This window comes from Poecile atricapillus, chromosome 1 (assembly GCF_030490865.1).
Source record: "Poecile atricapillus isolate bPoeAtr1 chromosome 1, bPoeAtr1.hap1, whole genome shotgun sequence".
Classification (NCBI taxonomy): domain Eukaryota; kingdom Metazoa; phylum Chordata; class Aves; order Passeriformes; family Paridae; genus Poecile; species Poecile atricapillus.
Genome location: NC_081249.1, coordinates 10851888 through 10867937, shown reverse-complemented (window position 1 = coordinate 10867937; position 16050 = coordinate 10851888). Strand labels below are relative to the sequence as shown.

Sequence of the window (16050 nt, the reverse complement as noted above, 5' to 3'; positions counted from 1 at the left end):
TCACTTCACTGACATGCTATACTTACTAAAAGATGGCTCATACTGGGGCTGGACAGTAAATTACAAGGTTTGCTCATGGTTTTAAAAGATGTAACACGTATTTTTCAGCAATCACCAGCGAAGCACATGAATGAAGTATGCCATTAAAAAGTATGAGTGATTGCTGAATAGCACTGCAAATGATATGAGAAACAATCTGACATCAGTGCTACCTCTCATTTATTGCATCTCAGAAAAAAGTAATAGCTATTGTGACATAGATAGGTGGGTCTTCCTACAAGAGACAATGAATCTCATTTTTTGTAAGAGACAGAATCACAGAGAAAAATAAAGTGAAGTCAAAACAGTAAAATTATTTCAGAGGAGTCATTGAAAACTTTGGAGCTGGCATTATGTTTAAAATTTGCAGATACTCTTTTTCACACCTCAGTTACTGTATATAATTCCCAAATTAAGCATCATCATCCATGAAAGGATCACTGATTTTTCTTTTAATTACTTTGCTAAATATTTACAAGTTTCTCTTTAATAGAAAAATCTTATTTTTGCTGTGTTTTTACACCCTGATTTAGATAATTCAAATTAAACAGCAAGTCCTTCAAAACCAACAAACTCAGTCCACAAATTCATGATATAAAGTCTTGCCCATGTAATACATTCATTAGATGTATCTTAACTCTTGTAAATGCTGTGTGTCCTTGGCAAGGAATGAACTGAGCTGGAGCTGGGACTGGCTCTGTGGACACTGGCAGAGCAAAATGAGTTTGGGAAAGCATGAAGGTCAGAAGCTCAAAGATTGGGGGTTTTAATTTTACCATTAAAAAATGTAGAAGGCCTGGAGAAAGGCAAGTTCATGTGAAAAGTAAGGGCCAGTTTTGATAAGTCTTTTATACTTGAGGCCCACTGAAGCCTTGATGGAGAGAGAAACAAGTGGATCCCATTTGACACTATCTCTTTAACTTACAACCAGGAGACATCTGAATTATCCCATGCCACAGCATTGATAAACACTGGCACCTGGTCATTTAAAAGATGAAAGAGTGGAAAAAGAATGCTAAACTGTATGAAAAGACAACGGAGAAGCACTGTCTCTAATTTAAAAATGCCACAAGTACTTTTTGGTTTTGCTTTTACACTCCTTATCTCTCTAGCTCACACCTTCTTTCCAATCTCTTTCAGAAATACCTCTATGAATAGCTCTTAGAACAGGCTGCAAATACTTAGAAACAGGGACTACCACTTGATTCCTTGTCTCACAGGGCATGACAAATATGAGGTCCCTGCATCACTCCCCCACTACTTTTGTGCTAGGTTTTCAAAAGCCCAATGCAGCTTCAGTTTCAATCAAGCAGAAAAAGACAAATGATGCTATAATTTCTATGTATAAAATAATAGCAAACACATGAAAAGTTACCAAGATTAGCAGATCATATTTATTTCTTTCAGATAGGAGAGAAATTCAGTCACTGATTTCAGAGTAATTCAGTCACTGATTTTATGTGACCTTGGCTGCAGTACCGGCACTTTTGCAGAACTACTTAAAGGAATATCAACTGTAAAAAGATAATTTTTCATATAGGGATATAAACAGGTATTATTTTTTGCACCTAAGGATGAGCAAGTGTGTATGGAAGAAGGAAAGTTGATTCTCAGTTAGGGAGAATGAACTGATTATTACTGGCATATAAACCAGGTATGCAACAGCCAAGAGATTGCTTATTTTCCTTACTGATTTCAGTTTGCATTGATCTCATATGTATCTCAGCTCCTTAGATAAAAATGCTCTGTGAGTTTTGAGCTTATAAAATAAAACCATAAAAATTGCTATGATTAATCTTTTCTCTGCTGCTGCCACAGACTGATCAACTTGGACTCTGTCTGCCATGGACTGAAACCTAATTTACAAGCCATTAAGTTCACCTTCATATGACCTGCCTGATTCTGTTTGTCAACCTTTATGTCTGACTTGTTCACCCCAAAAAGAACAGCTGCAGAAAAAACACTAGTCCTGGATGGCAGAGACTGTGGCACTCTCTCCTGCACCCTCTGTCTCACAGATGTGCATCTGTGAGACACACATCATGCAGGGATGCAGCAGAGGTAGCACATACAAAACATGTCAAAACAGGGTATTTTCCCCAGGCACAGTGATAGTACATGATAGTGGATGTTTTTGGAATTTGGTGCTTATGAAAGATGGGACTGATGTATGTATTGGCAGTTTTCAGTGACTGAACTTTAAGACTTGGGAAGGATTCTGTAGATGTTTTCAGAGCTTCAAATAGCTAATTTTTGCATGCATGGGTAAGAGTATGTATTTGCACACACATGTAAAAGGACATAAAATGCCCATTTTCTAAGTGATTTGACTATTTCCAAAGTCAACACATTTTCACCTGGCTCCTTTTCCTGTGGTGATCCTCAAATGGCATGAAATGTCCAGAATTATGTCTACACTTTGCTGGCTCTAATTAGTTACACAGAAGAATAATGTCTCACTGGTGGGGGTTGGGTAAAAGAGGTGACTATCATAACACTGGTAGTCTTTTAGATCAATCTAGTTTATCAGTAATAACACAGAATGGGCCTAGGACATAACCACACCAATTGTCTGACTGTACTCAACACCAGCACAGAGAACAGACACCTTGATCAATGTGATAATGCAGTGCAGGTCACGCTAGTCTCTTCCAGGCTTGCTTAATTTACCCTACAAATTTATTCTTTCACCATGAATAAACCAGGTATCTGCTTAAACATTGTTTTCATGCCACATACTTGTAACTCTTGCACATTCAGTCTTGACAAGTCTGATTTGCAGTTATATATATTGAGCTGATAAAATATTCCCAGTGATCAAGAGTTACAGGAAAGTGGGTTTGAAACAGAAATAATGAAAATAGGCCTTATTTCTCCATAGGAGCATCATTTGACAAAAAAAGGTCCAGGGTTGAGTCAGCCTGCATTAGTTCTATATGGCACAACACCAACCCTGGTTTTGATTTTGCTGGTCATCCTGCTGAGAATTTTCAATTTCCCGTTGAAATCTTCAGCAGGAAAATGGTTAACCTATTAAAATGACAATGCAGTATCAGCAGAAGAAAAGTTTGTCCTCTATCCCACTGTGAACGTAGCTGTGCAATAATAGTAACATCTATTTCCGATGTCTGGATACCTTGTCCCTCTGCATGTAGGAGACCATTATCCCGTGACTGTGTTCTGTTCTGCTGATATAATCTCTTAAATAAAGCTTTACTGTTTACTTTCCTTAATTGAAGTACAATGGAAAAGACATGGCCTTTAAGAAGCTTCACTTTAGTCACTGCCTCGGAGCTTTGAAGGTGTTTCAAGTTGTCTTTCAGTGTACTTCAAAACATCCTTGATAAAAGAATGCGTGTGGAGGTGAAGTGAGAATTCTGCTGGCAATTATATTTTATGCAGAGTTGTAAAAAGTTTATTTAGCAGCCATTCTTCTGCCAACTTTCTCACCCCGGTTTTGATCCTCTCACTGCTCTGCTAAGTGATCAAATCCTGTAAAATACTTTTCTTGCAGGTCTTATTTTGCCCATTTCTGGAGCTGAATGTTTCTTTAAACAGATAATCCAAATTTGCATTGTTTTTGGGTTTTTTTTTTTGGGTTTTAATCCTTTCTGGGTTAAAATAATCAGAAACTCATTTTAACATAATTTTAATTTGCTAAACCTAAAGGAAACCACCAAGCAATGAAGATGAGCCTTGCAGAGATAGATGTGGGGACAAAAAGAGTTGATAATGGCAGACGTTTTCCTTTTACTCTGGACCTGGACAACATGAAATTATATCACACTCCTTTGCTCCAAGGGAAAAAAAATAAAAGAAAACAATTGTTACACAATCTAAAATAGAAAATCATAACAACAACTAGCACATGGCTACAAAAGTATCAATTAAAAGTGTATGTAAACTGCACAAGAAGAATGGGAAGTGAGAAATCACTCACTGGTAAGAAAATGCTGGGAAGTAGGGCCAAAATCCCTGTGAGCTTCATGCAGTTGCTTGATGCGCTCATCAACGGCCACCTGTTAAGAGAGGAGAAAAAAAATTTACTAAAAAATGTCTTTTCCAGAGGAGAAACAAAGAGCAATTATAGTCAGATCATTTTTTTATTAGCGGACATTCAATTTAAAATTAAGACATTTCCTGCAACAATTGTTATCCTTCAGGGTCTTCAGATGAGGTTAAATGTGTCACTGGAAAAAAAAGAAGGTAAAAAAAAAAAAGTTTGTTCCTTTTTTGTTGCCCCCCATCTTAACTGATGCTAGAAGAAGCTGAAAATGAAAAGGCTGATAAATAAAGGTGTAGCAAATTGGCCTGACTTTATGTACCTGAAAAGAGTATGACTGCCTCTGGTCAATATGGAAGTCATAACATCCATCTGTTAGTACTTTTCTGAAACTACTTCTAAAGTACTTTTGAAAATACAGTATTATAAATCAGCATGTGAAAAGTAATCTCTTTTAATGTGGACAGGACAACCATATTTTAACCAAGTGCTGAAATGAGGTTAACCAAAAGAGAGCAGCTGGTTCAAGCATTTCACTGTTATTCAAATAATAATTCAAATATCACTCAAATCATAGCCCCTCAACCCTTTCCTTGGAACAGACCTTTGAAGAACACATTCCTGATGTTTGGGTTGGTTTACTGCATGAAAACGGAGACAACAGTCTAGGACTGGTTACATCTTTACCCTTGAAAGTCTCAGTGAAGCGGAGTATTGAGCAAGCAGCCAAAAGGGGATGGTCACAATGAGATTCCCTGGTGTATGAGTGTCATCTACCAGTCCCTTTATAGCCCATCTGCTAGAAGGATGTCATTAAGTTACACCTAAGAAAGTGATTAGAAAAAACAAGGAAAAAAAAAGACTTGAAAGTAATGATAGAATATTTTTGAAATGTAGTGAATAAAGTAACTGATAGGAAGCAGGTTCACTTAAATATTGCCTGTAAGAAAAAGTGTTCTATCAACACTGGCAAAGCAGAAGGTAAGTGTATTTTAATTTGCCTAATTGTGGTATACATAACAAGGAAACAAATAGGTTGCACAAGTAAAAAGCAATCCACATTTTAAAATTTTCAGGGAATTTTTTTGGTTGGTGGTAGGAGGGAACTACTGTGTAGTAACTGGGCATGATACAGTCAGAAAGGAAAAATGATAGAATTAATGAGCTATTTGATATGACTGTGTGTGTTTGCCTGATAACCCCTGGACCCCAAAATCTTGTTTAACTAAGCAATAGCAATTTATTCCCAAGACATGATTTATTTGCTTACAATTTTAAAACTAATATTATAAGCAAAAATTCCCATTTTATTTTTTTCCTCAAACCATTTTTCAGGTGATTTTCCTGCAGCTTCTTTCATTTCTATGTCGTCTTTTCTGGCTTTGCAGTGAACTGCATGGACAGATGTTTCTGTTAATCAATGCTTCATACCAGGGACTGGCTTAGAGCTTGACTTCACACCCAATTCACTGGACAGATTCAAGCTGGGGAAGCCTAAGTGCATAGAAACCATGAAAGGGCTGCTTCTGGTCATCAGAATAATTAACTTAACTACAGAATCATTAACTGCTGTGCTATTATTTTTAACCAAGAAATGACCTTTCAATCAAGACTAGAAAGATAATATTAAACAGACCTAAACACATGCAAATAAAAATCACTGTAAAAATGCAATGAAAACGTATATACTCTTTAGAATTGTCTTAAAATTACCTCATAACATGCTTATTTTGTCATTAGGAAATATTGCTTAATAAAGAAATATATGGCTCTTCCTTTACATTGGTACATACTTTTCATTAAGTCAGCCAGGATGGAAAAAGTACTTGTTGGCATGAAGAATCCCTAGAGAGAATGAGAACTTCACAAACACACAGTGGGGAGCAGTGTTTCATATAGGAAAATTTCAACAGCCAAATAGTGGTCAGAAAAGAGCATGGGAACCCTTTAGTACACATGACCACTGCCAGCACATGGCCTATACATCTTCTATAAGTGTGCTAAAACTGAGAATTCCAAACCCTTCAAATTATCCAGGTGACCTTTAAACTGCACAAAATTATTAACCTGAAGATTTTTAGCAATATATGTACAGCAGCAAAATAAAATACCTTACACACTTCAGGGTAAACTTTCCAACTGAAAGCTTTGGATGTGAGCCAGGAAATATCTCTTTATAGAGGTAGATTTTGTCAATACAGAGAAGAAGAAAACAGTGAGAAATCTTGAGTATTCTCCAGGAAATATCACCTGAAAGTACAAAACATTATTCCACTTGGCTGCCAGGAAATACCACTTGCTGATGTATTGGCATATTACCTTTTAGGTAAAAGGCAGTAAAAGATGTACCACTGTTAGTGGTAGAGCAAAGAAAATTATTGCAGCCAGTTTCTATTAATTTTATCAAAATTAACACGTAAATGGTAAAATAACAGAATTTGAACCCACAGTAACTTAGATAATGGTGTACAAAAAAATAACCACTGAAAAAATCCTTGCTTAAACTTATAGAACAATGTGTCTCTGATCCAATAAAATCAGAGCTGGCTTAGTGACTTACACACCAACAATCTGGAGAAGGAGAGTCTAGCCATATAAGTCTTCATAAATGTTTCATGATTTTTGAAAAAATTCTCACTGGCATGTAAAAGTGTTTCATATTTTTCAGAAACAAGTCAAAGGTAATTCCCAAATTTTAACTTTTTTTTTGTTCTTGTTCTTCCTTCAAAACAGGTGGAATAGGCTCCTCCAAAATGGGCACAAACAGTATCTCCTGTAGTTTTCTATGCTACACTCTGAATCAAGAGCAGTTAGAACAAAATATTGTGAACAACCGAAGCCTTGTGGAAAGAAAACTGCAAAGTTTTCAAGCCCATTCAAGCATTCATTTTCCTTGCTTTAAAGGGAAGAAAAAAAAAAAAGTACTGTTAATGAAGGAAAAAATTCCTCTTCTGACTTCAGTAGTGATGGCTTAGCCATGCAAAAAGTTCTACTTAAAGGTGCTGTTACGAGAATGTAACATGCAGGATCACAGAATGGGTAAAGCTGGAAGGAACCACAGTGGTCATCTGGTACAATCTCTTTTAGGTAAAACTCCACAGTATTTCTCCACCAGAAATGTTACTAATAAATAAATAAATGGATTTCTAAAAAGTCAGCTATTGCTTTACTATGATATGAGAATTTGATTTAAACAGACCGAAATATTTTTATATCTAATTTTTACTTAAGAACAAACATCAGAACTTTCTGTAATTGGGATACTTGAACCATTTATTTCCTTCACTGGGGATACATGCTTGAAAAGACATGCATTTCCATTATTTATTTAATCCAAAATTTTACATAACATTTATCTTCTTTCAATCATAACAAATGAAAGAACTACAGCAGTAGTGCAGTAAATATACTCGAGGCTGAAAATGGTAATATTAAAGATACTATACTGATTTTAAGTGATATTGACATGGTACAGAAACAGCTTCTGCCAAAAAAAATGGCAAGTAAAAAAAAAAAAAAATTAAAGTCCTTTTGCTTTATAGACTTTGAAAACATTTGATGAAACAAGTTCTGTTTCCCATCACTTGGATGCAGCCATGTGAACTGAATCTATAATTAGGTTCAGAAAAACAAATAATAATAGAAGTAAATAACAGGAGTAAAGCTCTGCTGTGCAGTTGTTAGGAATAGTTTCTAAGTGCTTTACCTAATGTGGGGCTCAACCTTGACAACATTTTTATAACAGCTCCACTCCAGTCAGAATAAGGATTTGATGGATTTAACTTGGGTCTACTGCTAAATTCTGGGGTCTTTTTTCTTTTCATTTTTTGAGGTTTAACTGAGAATATTTCTGTGACATATAAAGCATTCTTTTGTGTTTATAGCCACACTGCAGAGCAGGCTGAGATCAAGAAGGAAATATGAGCTGTTTAATTCTCAGTATTTTCCATGTTCTCAAAAAGTACCCAACAGCAACTGTCCAGGAATGCTGGAGTTCTGAACTACTCCAAGATGTGCTGGAGGAAGGAGGAACACCCATCAGATTATTGAAGCTGTTCCTGCAACAAGGAGTGGCTTCAGCAAAGAGCTACAAAAATGCTCTCTGTCAACCCATCAGTCTTGTCCTCTTGGATCTACCAACACTACAGAGACATTGGAGCCTTGGTCTAGCCATGGTATAATCCTGCTACAGTCCTGCCCCACAGCTTTGATTTTCAAGTGAGCAAGTTCAGTGGAGGAAATTTTCCCCGGCACTCTTATCTGAGCTCTGATTGCCAGGTGAGCTCTGCAATGAGCCAAGGTGACTGCCTGCTTGCCTCTCTGTGCTCAGCACTCTCAGAAAATTCACATTCGATGAACTTGGCAAGGAATTTATTCAAAAAATTGCATGAAGGTGTGTGAGTAGCAATTTTTACCACTTATTAACATGAAACAGAAGAAATGGGATCACTAGTTTTAAAAAGTGCTAAATGTAAAGAGTTAAGACAGCTGTTGAATGGCTGGGAAAATTCTGAAGAAAAATGGCAAGAAAAGAGGGAAAGAATAGAAGATTCTCATCTAAACAGCTATATTTAGTGCAGCAGCAAAAGGACACACAATCTCCTTTTTCTTTTTTTCCTGGTCAAAATTTACTTCACCAAAAGCTGTTCTCACAAAAAGAGAAGGGCAATTTTCTGTATCAATCAGCATGCATACACACAATACTTATTAAAATAACACTCCTTTAATTTCCCCACCATATTCATAGCATTTCCACAGCCTCCTGACCTTGACTCCGAGCACAGCCAATTTGACTGCATATCAAAGGCAACCCGCTTCTACAAGACCCTCTTTAATGTTGCCCAGCAATTCTCCTCCCAAGAGCTGAAAAGCTTCTTTCTTTGCTCTCACTGACTCAGAGCTGTCAAAGCAGTGCGAGGCTGCTCCTCACAAATCAATAAACAGGAAGATCTGCTCTACTTCTAATAGCTACTGAATTCAGTCTCTCTCTGCTCCTCGTACATTAGGCGATAAGGATGGATTTAAATAAGCACACTTTGTGCTGTTAATGAGGAACAGCAGGGGGGGAAAGGCAATTGATAGCCATTGTTCCCAGATGCTGAAGTTCAGGTTTAAGTCTTGACATTTACTGAGTTGAAAGAACAGCTAAGGACAATTAGTTTTCTGGTGAAAAGTTCAGCGTCCTGAAATATTTTGAGAGCGTAAAAATGTGCTTATTTTCCACATTAAAGAAAAAATAGATAAGTACAATGCTATTTGCATGCATTTACAGCTGTTACAAAGACTAAATTCAAATTTCTAGGTCATGGTGGGACTGTATGCTTCAGCAGATTGAAATCTGAGTGACCTCATGCAATTCCCCTTTCAGTAAAGAAAATCATAAGAAATAGTAGAACACATGTATTGTACTTTGACTGCCTTTTTATATTTTCAGATGAAACGAGAATAAAATGTAATATAAATTTAGGAAACATCTTAAAGCTTGGGGCACAGAGCCTTAGAAAGCAGTAAATAAAAGAATGATCTCCTTGAATTAATATGTCTACTGTGAATAAACAGCTATCGCTTCTTTGGCTTTTGTTTTATAATCCTACATCTGTGCACTTTGGCCTTTCTGTATCTCTATGCCTAAGGAATGAAAGTTAGGTCTTAAAATTTAAATAACAAAACCATCCAATTTTGGAGAGAATAAAACAGTTGTAAATGATGTGAAATCTTAAGAATAAACATCTCTAGGAAACAATTCTCTTAGAAAATGTTACTTGCTTTGTTTTGGATTAAAGATACTCTCTCAGGGAGGCCTCTCATTTGGTATCCCCACTGCTCCCACAGAAGCCATCGCACAAGCTGATGGAGGTTCTGCAAGGCCTTTCTTGTCACTGTATGTTCCTCACTTCTATTAATGCACTTTTGTCAGATATAAAATATTTTATTAAACTGGTATGAGCTGAGCGTGGGCTCAGTCTTTCAAAAGTTCTAGAAACTGCTGTGCTGCCCTCCATTCTGGAGCACTTAGCAAAGCTTTCAAATTCTTCAACTACATTATTATTTTTTTAATATTGCTTTTTGTATGCAATTTAATCAATATCAACTACTTTTTTCTGCCAGATTCCTTGCTGTATTCTTGTTATAGTACACCAACTAACTAATTTTATAAACATTGATATTTAGCAACTATTTTTCTCAGAAGAAGCGCTATACCAATTAAAAAGTTTTCCATTTACAATTTACATGAACTTCAAATTCAAATAAATAAATACCCATAGACACCTCCTAGCAGATTCCAGTCCGAGTGGGCTGTGCCTTGCCTAACCACATGTCTATACTCTTGGACAGGGTCCCTATGTCCCTGCCAGGTTACCTGCCCAAGCTTCCTTTTTCTGTCCCTATTTTGTGTTTTGCAAGGAGCACCTTGATCATGCACACAGGACTCTTGGCACTCTTGCTGGACTCCCTGCTGTTCAGGATAGACCCGTTTTGAGCTTTTCAGAAAGCCATCCTTCCTTAGCAATGAACTTTCTTGGACCTCTTTTGCTTCAGGGGTTTATCCTGTGGGACTCTTCCAAGCAGATCCCTGAAGAGGACAAACTCTGCTCTCCTGAAGTCCATGTTGTGGTCTCATGGTCACTGCATCCAGGACTGCCTTTGCCTTTCACCTCCCCAGTGAGCCTCTCCTTGTCTGTGAGCATGAGGTCCAGCAGAGCATCTGTCTGCACTGGCTCCTCCATCAGTTATGTCAGGAAATTTCTCAGGAATTCACTGCATTGCTTGCAACCTGCTGTGTTGTCTCTCCAGTCAATAATCAGGTTTCTCCCCCATGGATGCTATTTCTTCTTGCCTCTGAAAGACCTGAATTACTTGTTCTGCAGGGTTAGGTGGCCTACAGCAGACACCCACTACAGTGTCACCTACACTGGTCTGCTCCTTAATCCTCAGTCACAAGTTCTCAAGAGCTCTTTTTCTAACATATCATTCCTAGTTTAAAGCTCTTCTGTATCTTCTATACATCTCCATAAAATACACTCCTCAGAGCTCTGACTGTGCAGACCTGTAGATCCAGCAATTTCTCTTCTGCCTTCAGCAGAAGCTGAAACTATATATACTCCTAGTTCTGTATTGTAAGCTGGGGAAAAGAGCAACTAAAACGTATAGGCTACCCTGAACTTCTGGTGGGTTATTGATCTTAAAATGAATCTAACTTTGATGCAGTTTGACATTTTCAAAGTCAGTGGGAGCTGGGTGCCTGCAGCTAGGGAGAGAATGTGTTCTGTGGTAAGTAAAACTGTCTAGTGAGGAGCTCAGCAAGGCATAAGCTCTTCCAGAGATCAAACCTGACTTCTGAGATCAAGGCACCTGCATACCTTCATACTACATGCTTTGAAACGTTTCCACATAATTTTTTATCTTTTTAAAACAACATTCTACCCTTCAGGATTACTCAACATCCATATAGTTTGTAGGTGATATGTTGTGGTCATCTCTAGGCCCCAGAACCGAGACATCAGCTGTGGAGAGCCTAGAGGAACTAACAACAATAATGGTGGCCTACACTAGAGGGCTGAATGAACAGCTGCAATTAAAACTGGGGAGCAGAAGTCTTAGGGAATCAGGAAACAGGGACAAATCTGAAGTGAGTTCTCTCCTTTTGCGCTATGAATATCAACATTTCTGCTCTGTCAGTGCTATTCAATCTTATTAAATTGTGCTAAAAGCACAGGGCATTTGGAGGGTTCTGGATTATAAATTATGATATGTACTATTCACAAGAAAAAGTGTTTTCTTATTTACATATGTTAAATAACATTAGGATTTAGGAAAAGGTTAAACCATCAATTATGATTCTGTTGTTGCTGAAACATGAGTCCTTTTAGGCTCTAACCATCTACTGTTCCTACCCTAACAAGGATTTGTTTGATATATGTGTTTTTTCAGGCATTTTCTCTTCATTTTTGGGGCATGCACAGAAAATAACATTATGTGTAACACAGTTATGTCTCCTTAACATACGACTATGAAGGCATAATAAAGGGCTTTCCTGTGGCCTTTTTTATTTATTTTGCTTATCTCCTAAAAAACTATTTCTTATCATTATATAGGTATGCATATATATATATATATATATATATATATATATATATATATATATAATACTTTTGAAATTACTGACTCCTTTCTATTATCTTTAAAAATATTTCCAGAAGATTTAAAATAAGTTCTTTTTTTGTACTTAATTTGAAAATGCTCTTTATTAATGTTTCATAATCCATCCCTAAGGTAAAGCCATACTCTTTCTTAACAAGATTTTATGGTTATTTTGATTTTATTTTTCCCCATTTCTCTTTTTTTTTCTCTCATTAAGATAATAAAAAATAATAAATTCATGCTGCACTGAAAATACCATTTGTTTCTGAAAGGTCAGGTAACATGCACTGTTTTTGTACCAAGGGAAATTGGTTCTTTGGTGACTTAAGGAACTGTAAGTAGAATGTCACACAAGAAATGTTTTATATCTGCCCCAGAACAAATGCCTATGCAATAATCCTGTATTGGCTGAGCATCACCAGTGAAGATTATTCTTTTATAGTTCTAGTTACATTCCCTCACTTTCATTGATCTTTCATTATATTAGTTTTATTGCTCCTTTCCCCCAGATTTGTGAATTCCTAGTGCCATTACTAGCATTACTTTTGGGAATAGTTGCTCATAGATGTAAGAATTCTCATACTGTGGACCTGTATTTACTGCAGGTTACTTCTAAAAGAAACAGAGGCTTCAGTCAGTATTGTCTTTATTCAGCACTACTTTTAGCTGGTTACCATTTCAAAGTGTTTCTTTTCACCACCTTCAGCTCCCTTCACTCATTGGCCTTCTGAGTCCTCTGGGATTATCATCCCATCAGTATTCAAGAGACTTTGATGTTCAGTCCTGTCTTTTCCACCATTTCCCCATTCTTGTCCTCTTAATTTGTTGTTTAGCATTTTCATTCACTTTTATAATTTCAATCCACATTTCCAAACCCTAAATGCTGCTACCCTAAATGCAGTGAAAATATGTTTTTTCATAAATACACAGTAAACCTCTCAATTTTATCCAATGATGTTCTTAAATAAGAGCTGAAGAATTGCTTAGACTGTGCTGTTATGTATGTAATACCATGGAAAAATATATACAGGGAAGTCTGTGTGAATTTAATTCATTCTAACTCAGGAGCTGTAAGGTAAGAGAGCTAAAAGTCTTTTCCTCAATCAGAAATGAAGAGTTATATGCATTTCCTGAGACAATTCTGCTCGAACTAAGACATGCACCTCAGAATAACCCTGTAAAGATATGTATAAATTTGACTTTTATAGAGCTTAGTTTTCCAAGGTGAGTTTGCATGCCAAGGAGGAGGACACTTGAGAAGACTGAAGCATAGAGGAAGAGGGATATAGAAGGAGAAGGTGGAAGGTAAGACAAAAATGTTCTTTACAGGGGTACACACTAGGGTAATAATGTACAAGAAGGATTCTACATGCAGCAGCCATTGTATTAATCCTCTATCTCTTCTCTTTCGTATTTTCTGCACTCTCCCTTTGTTCCTCTTTGAGACTTACACCAGCAGTGATAAATCTGTTCACTCTAAATAATTCTTAGTCCTAAAAAAATCCCAAATAAATCACATCTTTGGTTTCCTTTAGCTGTGCAGGGAGAAACAAGTAGACGATGTCAGTCAGGACAGTTTTATTACAGTGTGATCTCTTCACACTATTTGATTGTTTCATCCATATTCTTACATCTGGAAATCTCAAGAGTATAATACTGTGTTTCAAGATGACTGAAACTACTTTGTCAATCAAGTGCTGACATGACATGAAAAGAAAAACTTCATTTCATGAGATTACTGGCTGGATGGATTAAGCAAACTTTTATTTATTGTTCTCGTCCATGAACCTTTTGAAGACAGCCTCTCAGTCTCAATGACTTCTGCAGAATATTCCATACCCCAGCAGCTGCTCAAGCTTGGGAGCAACCACAATCAGTGCTGGATGCTCCCTGTTATCTGGCACTTCTTTGAATACTGTGACAGCTCCTGATTTTGCACAAAAGCCTCTCTTTCTCCCTGGGGAAGACATGCATATGGCACGCTGAAAGATAATAAAATTACTTTAGGCAAATAACTGTTCAAATGGGAGCAATAGCTGATAGGATTGATATTGTGCTGATTGAAGATAATGGCAACACTCCTACAATAGTGTGATATGACTTGTGAGAGGAGCTGCCTTCATTTTGCAGCTGCCCAAAATCTAGGTATTTATGCTTGCTAATCTGTGAGTAAATTCAGTTGACACAAAAGCAAAACCTGAGTTATACATAGCCCATACTGCTAAACAAAAATGTAAAAAAACTAATTGAAGTTGGAAGATGCAGTCTCTGATTACCAGTTTCTTCTATTTGAGGAGAAAAGGTGCTTATAGCGAACAAATGAATAAGTAAGCCTAAGCCACATCTTTACTGAGGATGTAGAATGGTACACAGTGAAGGTTGAAAGCTACCCTGGCATGAAGGATCACAGTGCATGCATGCATGCAAGAAAACCATCACTTCACGTGTGTCAAAAAAACCCATTATCATATATTGCACTTGGTAAGTGCCATAAATTTTGTTCCAGTAATTCCAGTAATGTTACATGCAGTTTTCATCTTAAATCTGTTTTCATTAGCCCTCTCTTTGAAAAGCTGAATACCCTCTTTACCACTGTCAATCCGTAAAGACCTCAGATGAAGCTAAAATCTTTGAAAATGGTTTTGTTCAACCCCCTGATCTATCCACATCACAGATTCAGGTCCTCCCTCCTTCCCAGTGGAACAAAGCTCCAAGGTGCAACCCCATGGGAGGGGTTGGAATTAAAGCTAATACTTTGTATTTCCAGGAGTACAGTGACTAGTCTGCACTGACTATTGCCATTTAAAAGAGGTCATATTGGTGCAAACATTAAACAAAACTTTTTTTTGCATATTTGTTAAATAATGAATGGAACAAACTTTTGCATTTTGTGGTAGTTGTTAAAATACATTTATCACCCGCACAGCTTCTACCATGAGAAATAACATTTTACCTCCAGAAAATACATCACATTCTGAAAAATGCTTTTGTTGTTTATGATTGAATGGCATAGAAGCCTCTCTTAAGTTTGCCAGGTTATTTTCACAGCTATATGTTTTTTATACCACCCCCCCAGTAAATAATTTATTTCTGTTTAGGCTTGCCTTACTACTCATCTGTTTCTAAGAGCAGAGAACTGGGAAATTCTAAGAATAGAAGATATATTGGAGAATTTAGACATTAAGAAAGATGGAGATCCTGAGATGAAGTGTCACTGAAGGGGAGTGCAATTCAAGTTTGTGAAATGAGGAGTACGGATAAGAGAGAAGCAAAGACAAGATCTCCCACACAGACTGAAGCCAGACTCAAAACCTGAATTTGCAGTATCTGTATGGCAGCACCATATAATCCACTGACAGGCAGTTTAATTGGCAGTTACAAAACTTTAATTTACTAAGTCAGAAACCCTTTCTGAATGTCTAACTCACAAGCTATTGTTATCACAGTGGCTGTTTGACACATGGCCTTTAAGCTAGGTAAATAAAGGAACAAATTCGCATGCTCTTGGAAAAAACCTGCTTATGAAAGACTTAACTATGAAGGACATGCTCAAGAAAGGACTCCACAAGACTAAAAGAATAAAACCAACACAGTCTCGCAACTGATAAAACTTAAGAGTGATGTCCTTCATTATTTCTATGAAAATGTCTTTAAAAAGCAGTGAAAGAGCACCTTAAAACCAAATGTGCAGTTTAAGAAACAAGGATGGACTGGATTCCTTCAGTAAAACTGACACCAAATGCTAGAAGGTCAGATGACAAATTTTTATTAAAAAAAATCATTAATACTTCTGAGATTGAAATTTATTCTCAGGGTTTATAGAAGGCAAGAACCCACCCAAGGCAGCACCATCAGTGTATGACAGT

The 16050-nt window shown here is 36.9% G+C and overlaps 1 protein-coding gene across 4 annotated transcripts in view; it reads right to left on the bottom strand.

The window, feature by feature from the left end:
• Nucleotides 1-16050, bottom strand: part of DMD (dystrophin) — a 1141085-nt gene that overhangs the window by 123952 nt on the left and 1001083 nt on the right. For all 4 annotated transcript variants that reach the window (XM_058829412.1, XM_058829411.1, XM_058829410.1 and 1 more), the window contains one exon: nt 3980-4058. In XM_058829412.1, the coding sequence (XP_058685395.1) occupies nt 3980-4058 (79 nt within the window). The remainder of the gene's footprint in view (nt 1-3979; nt 4059-16050) is intronic.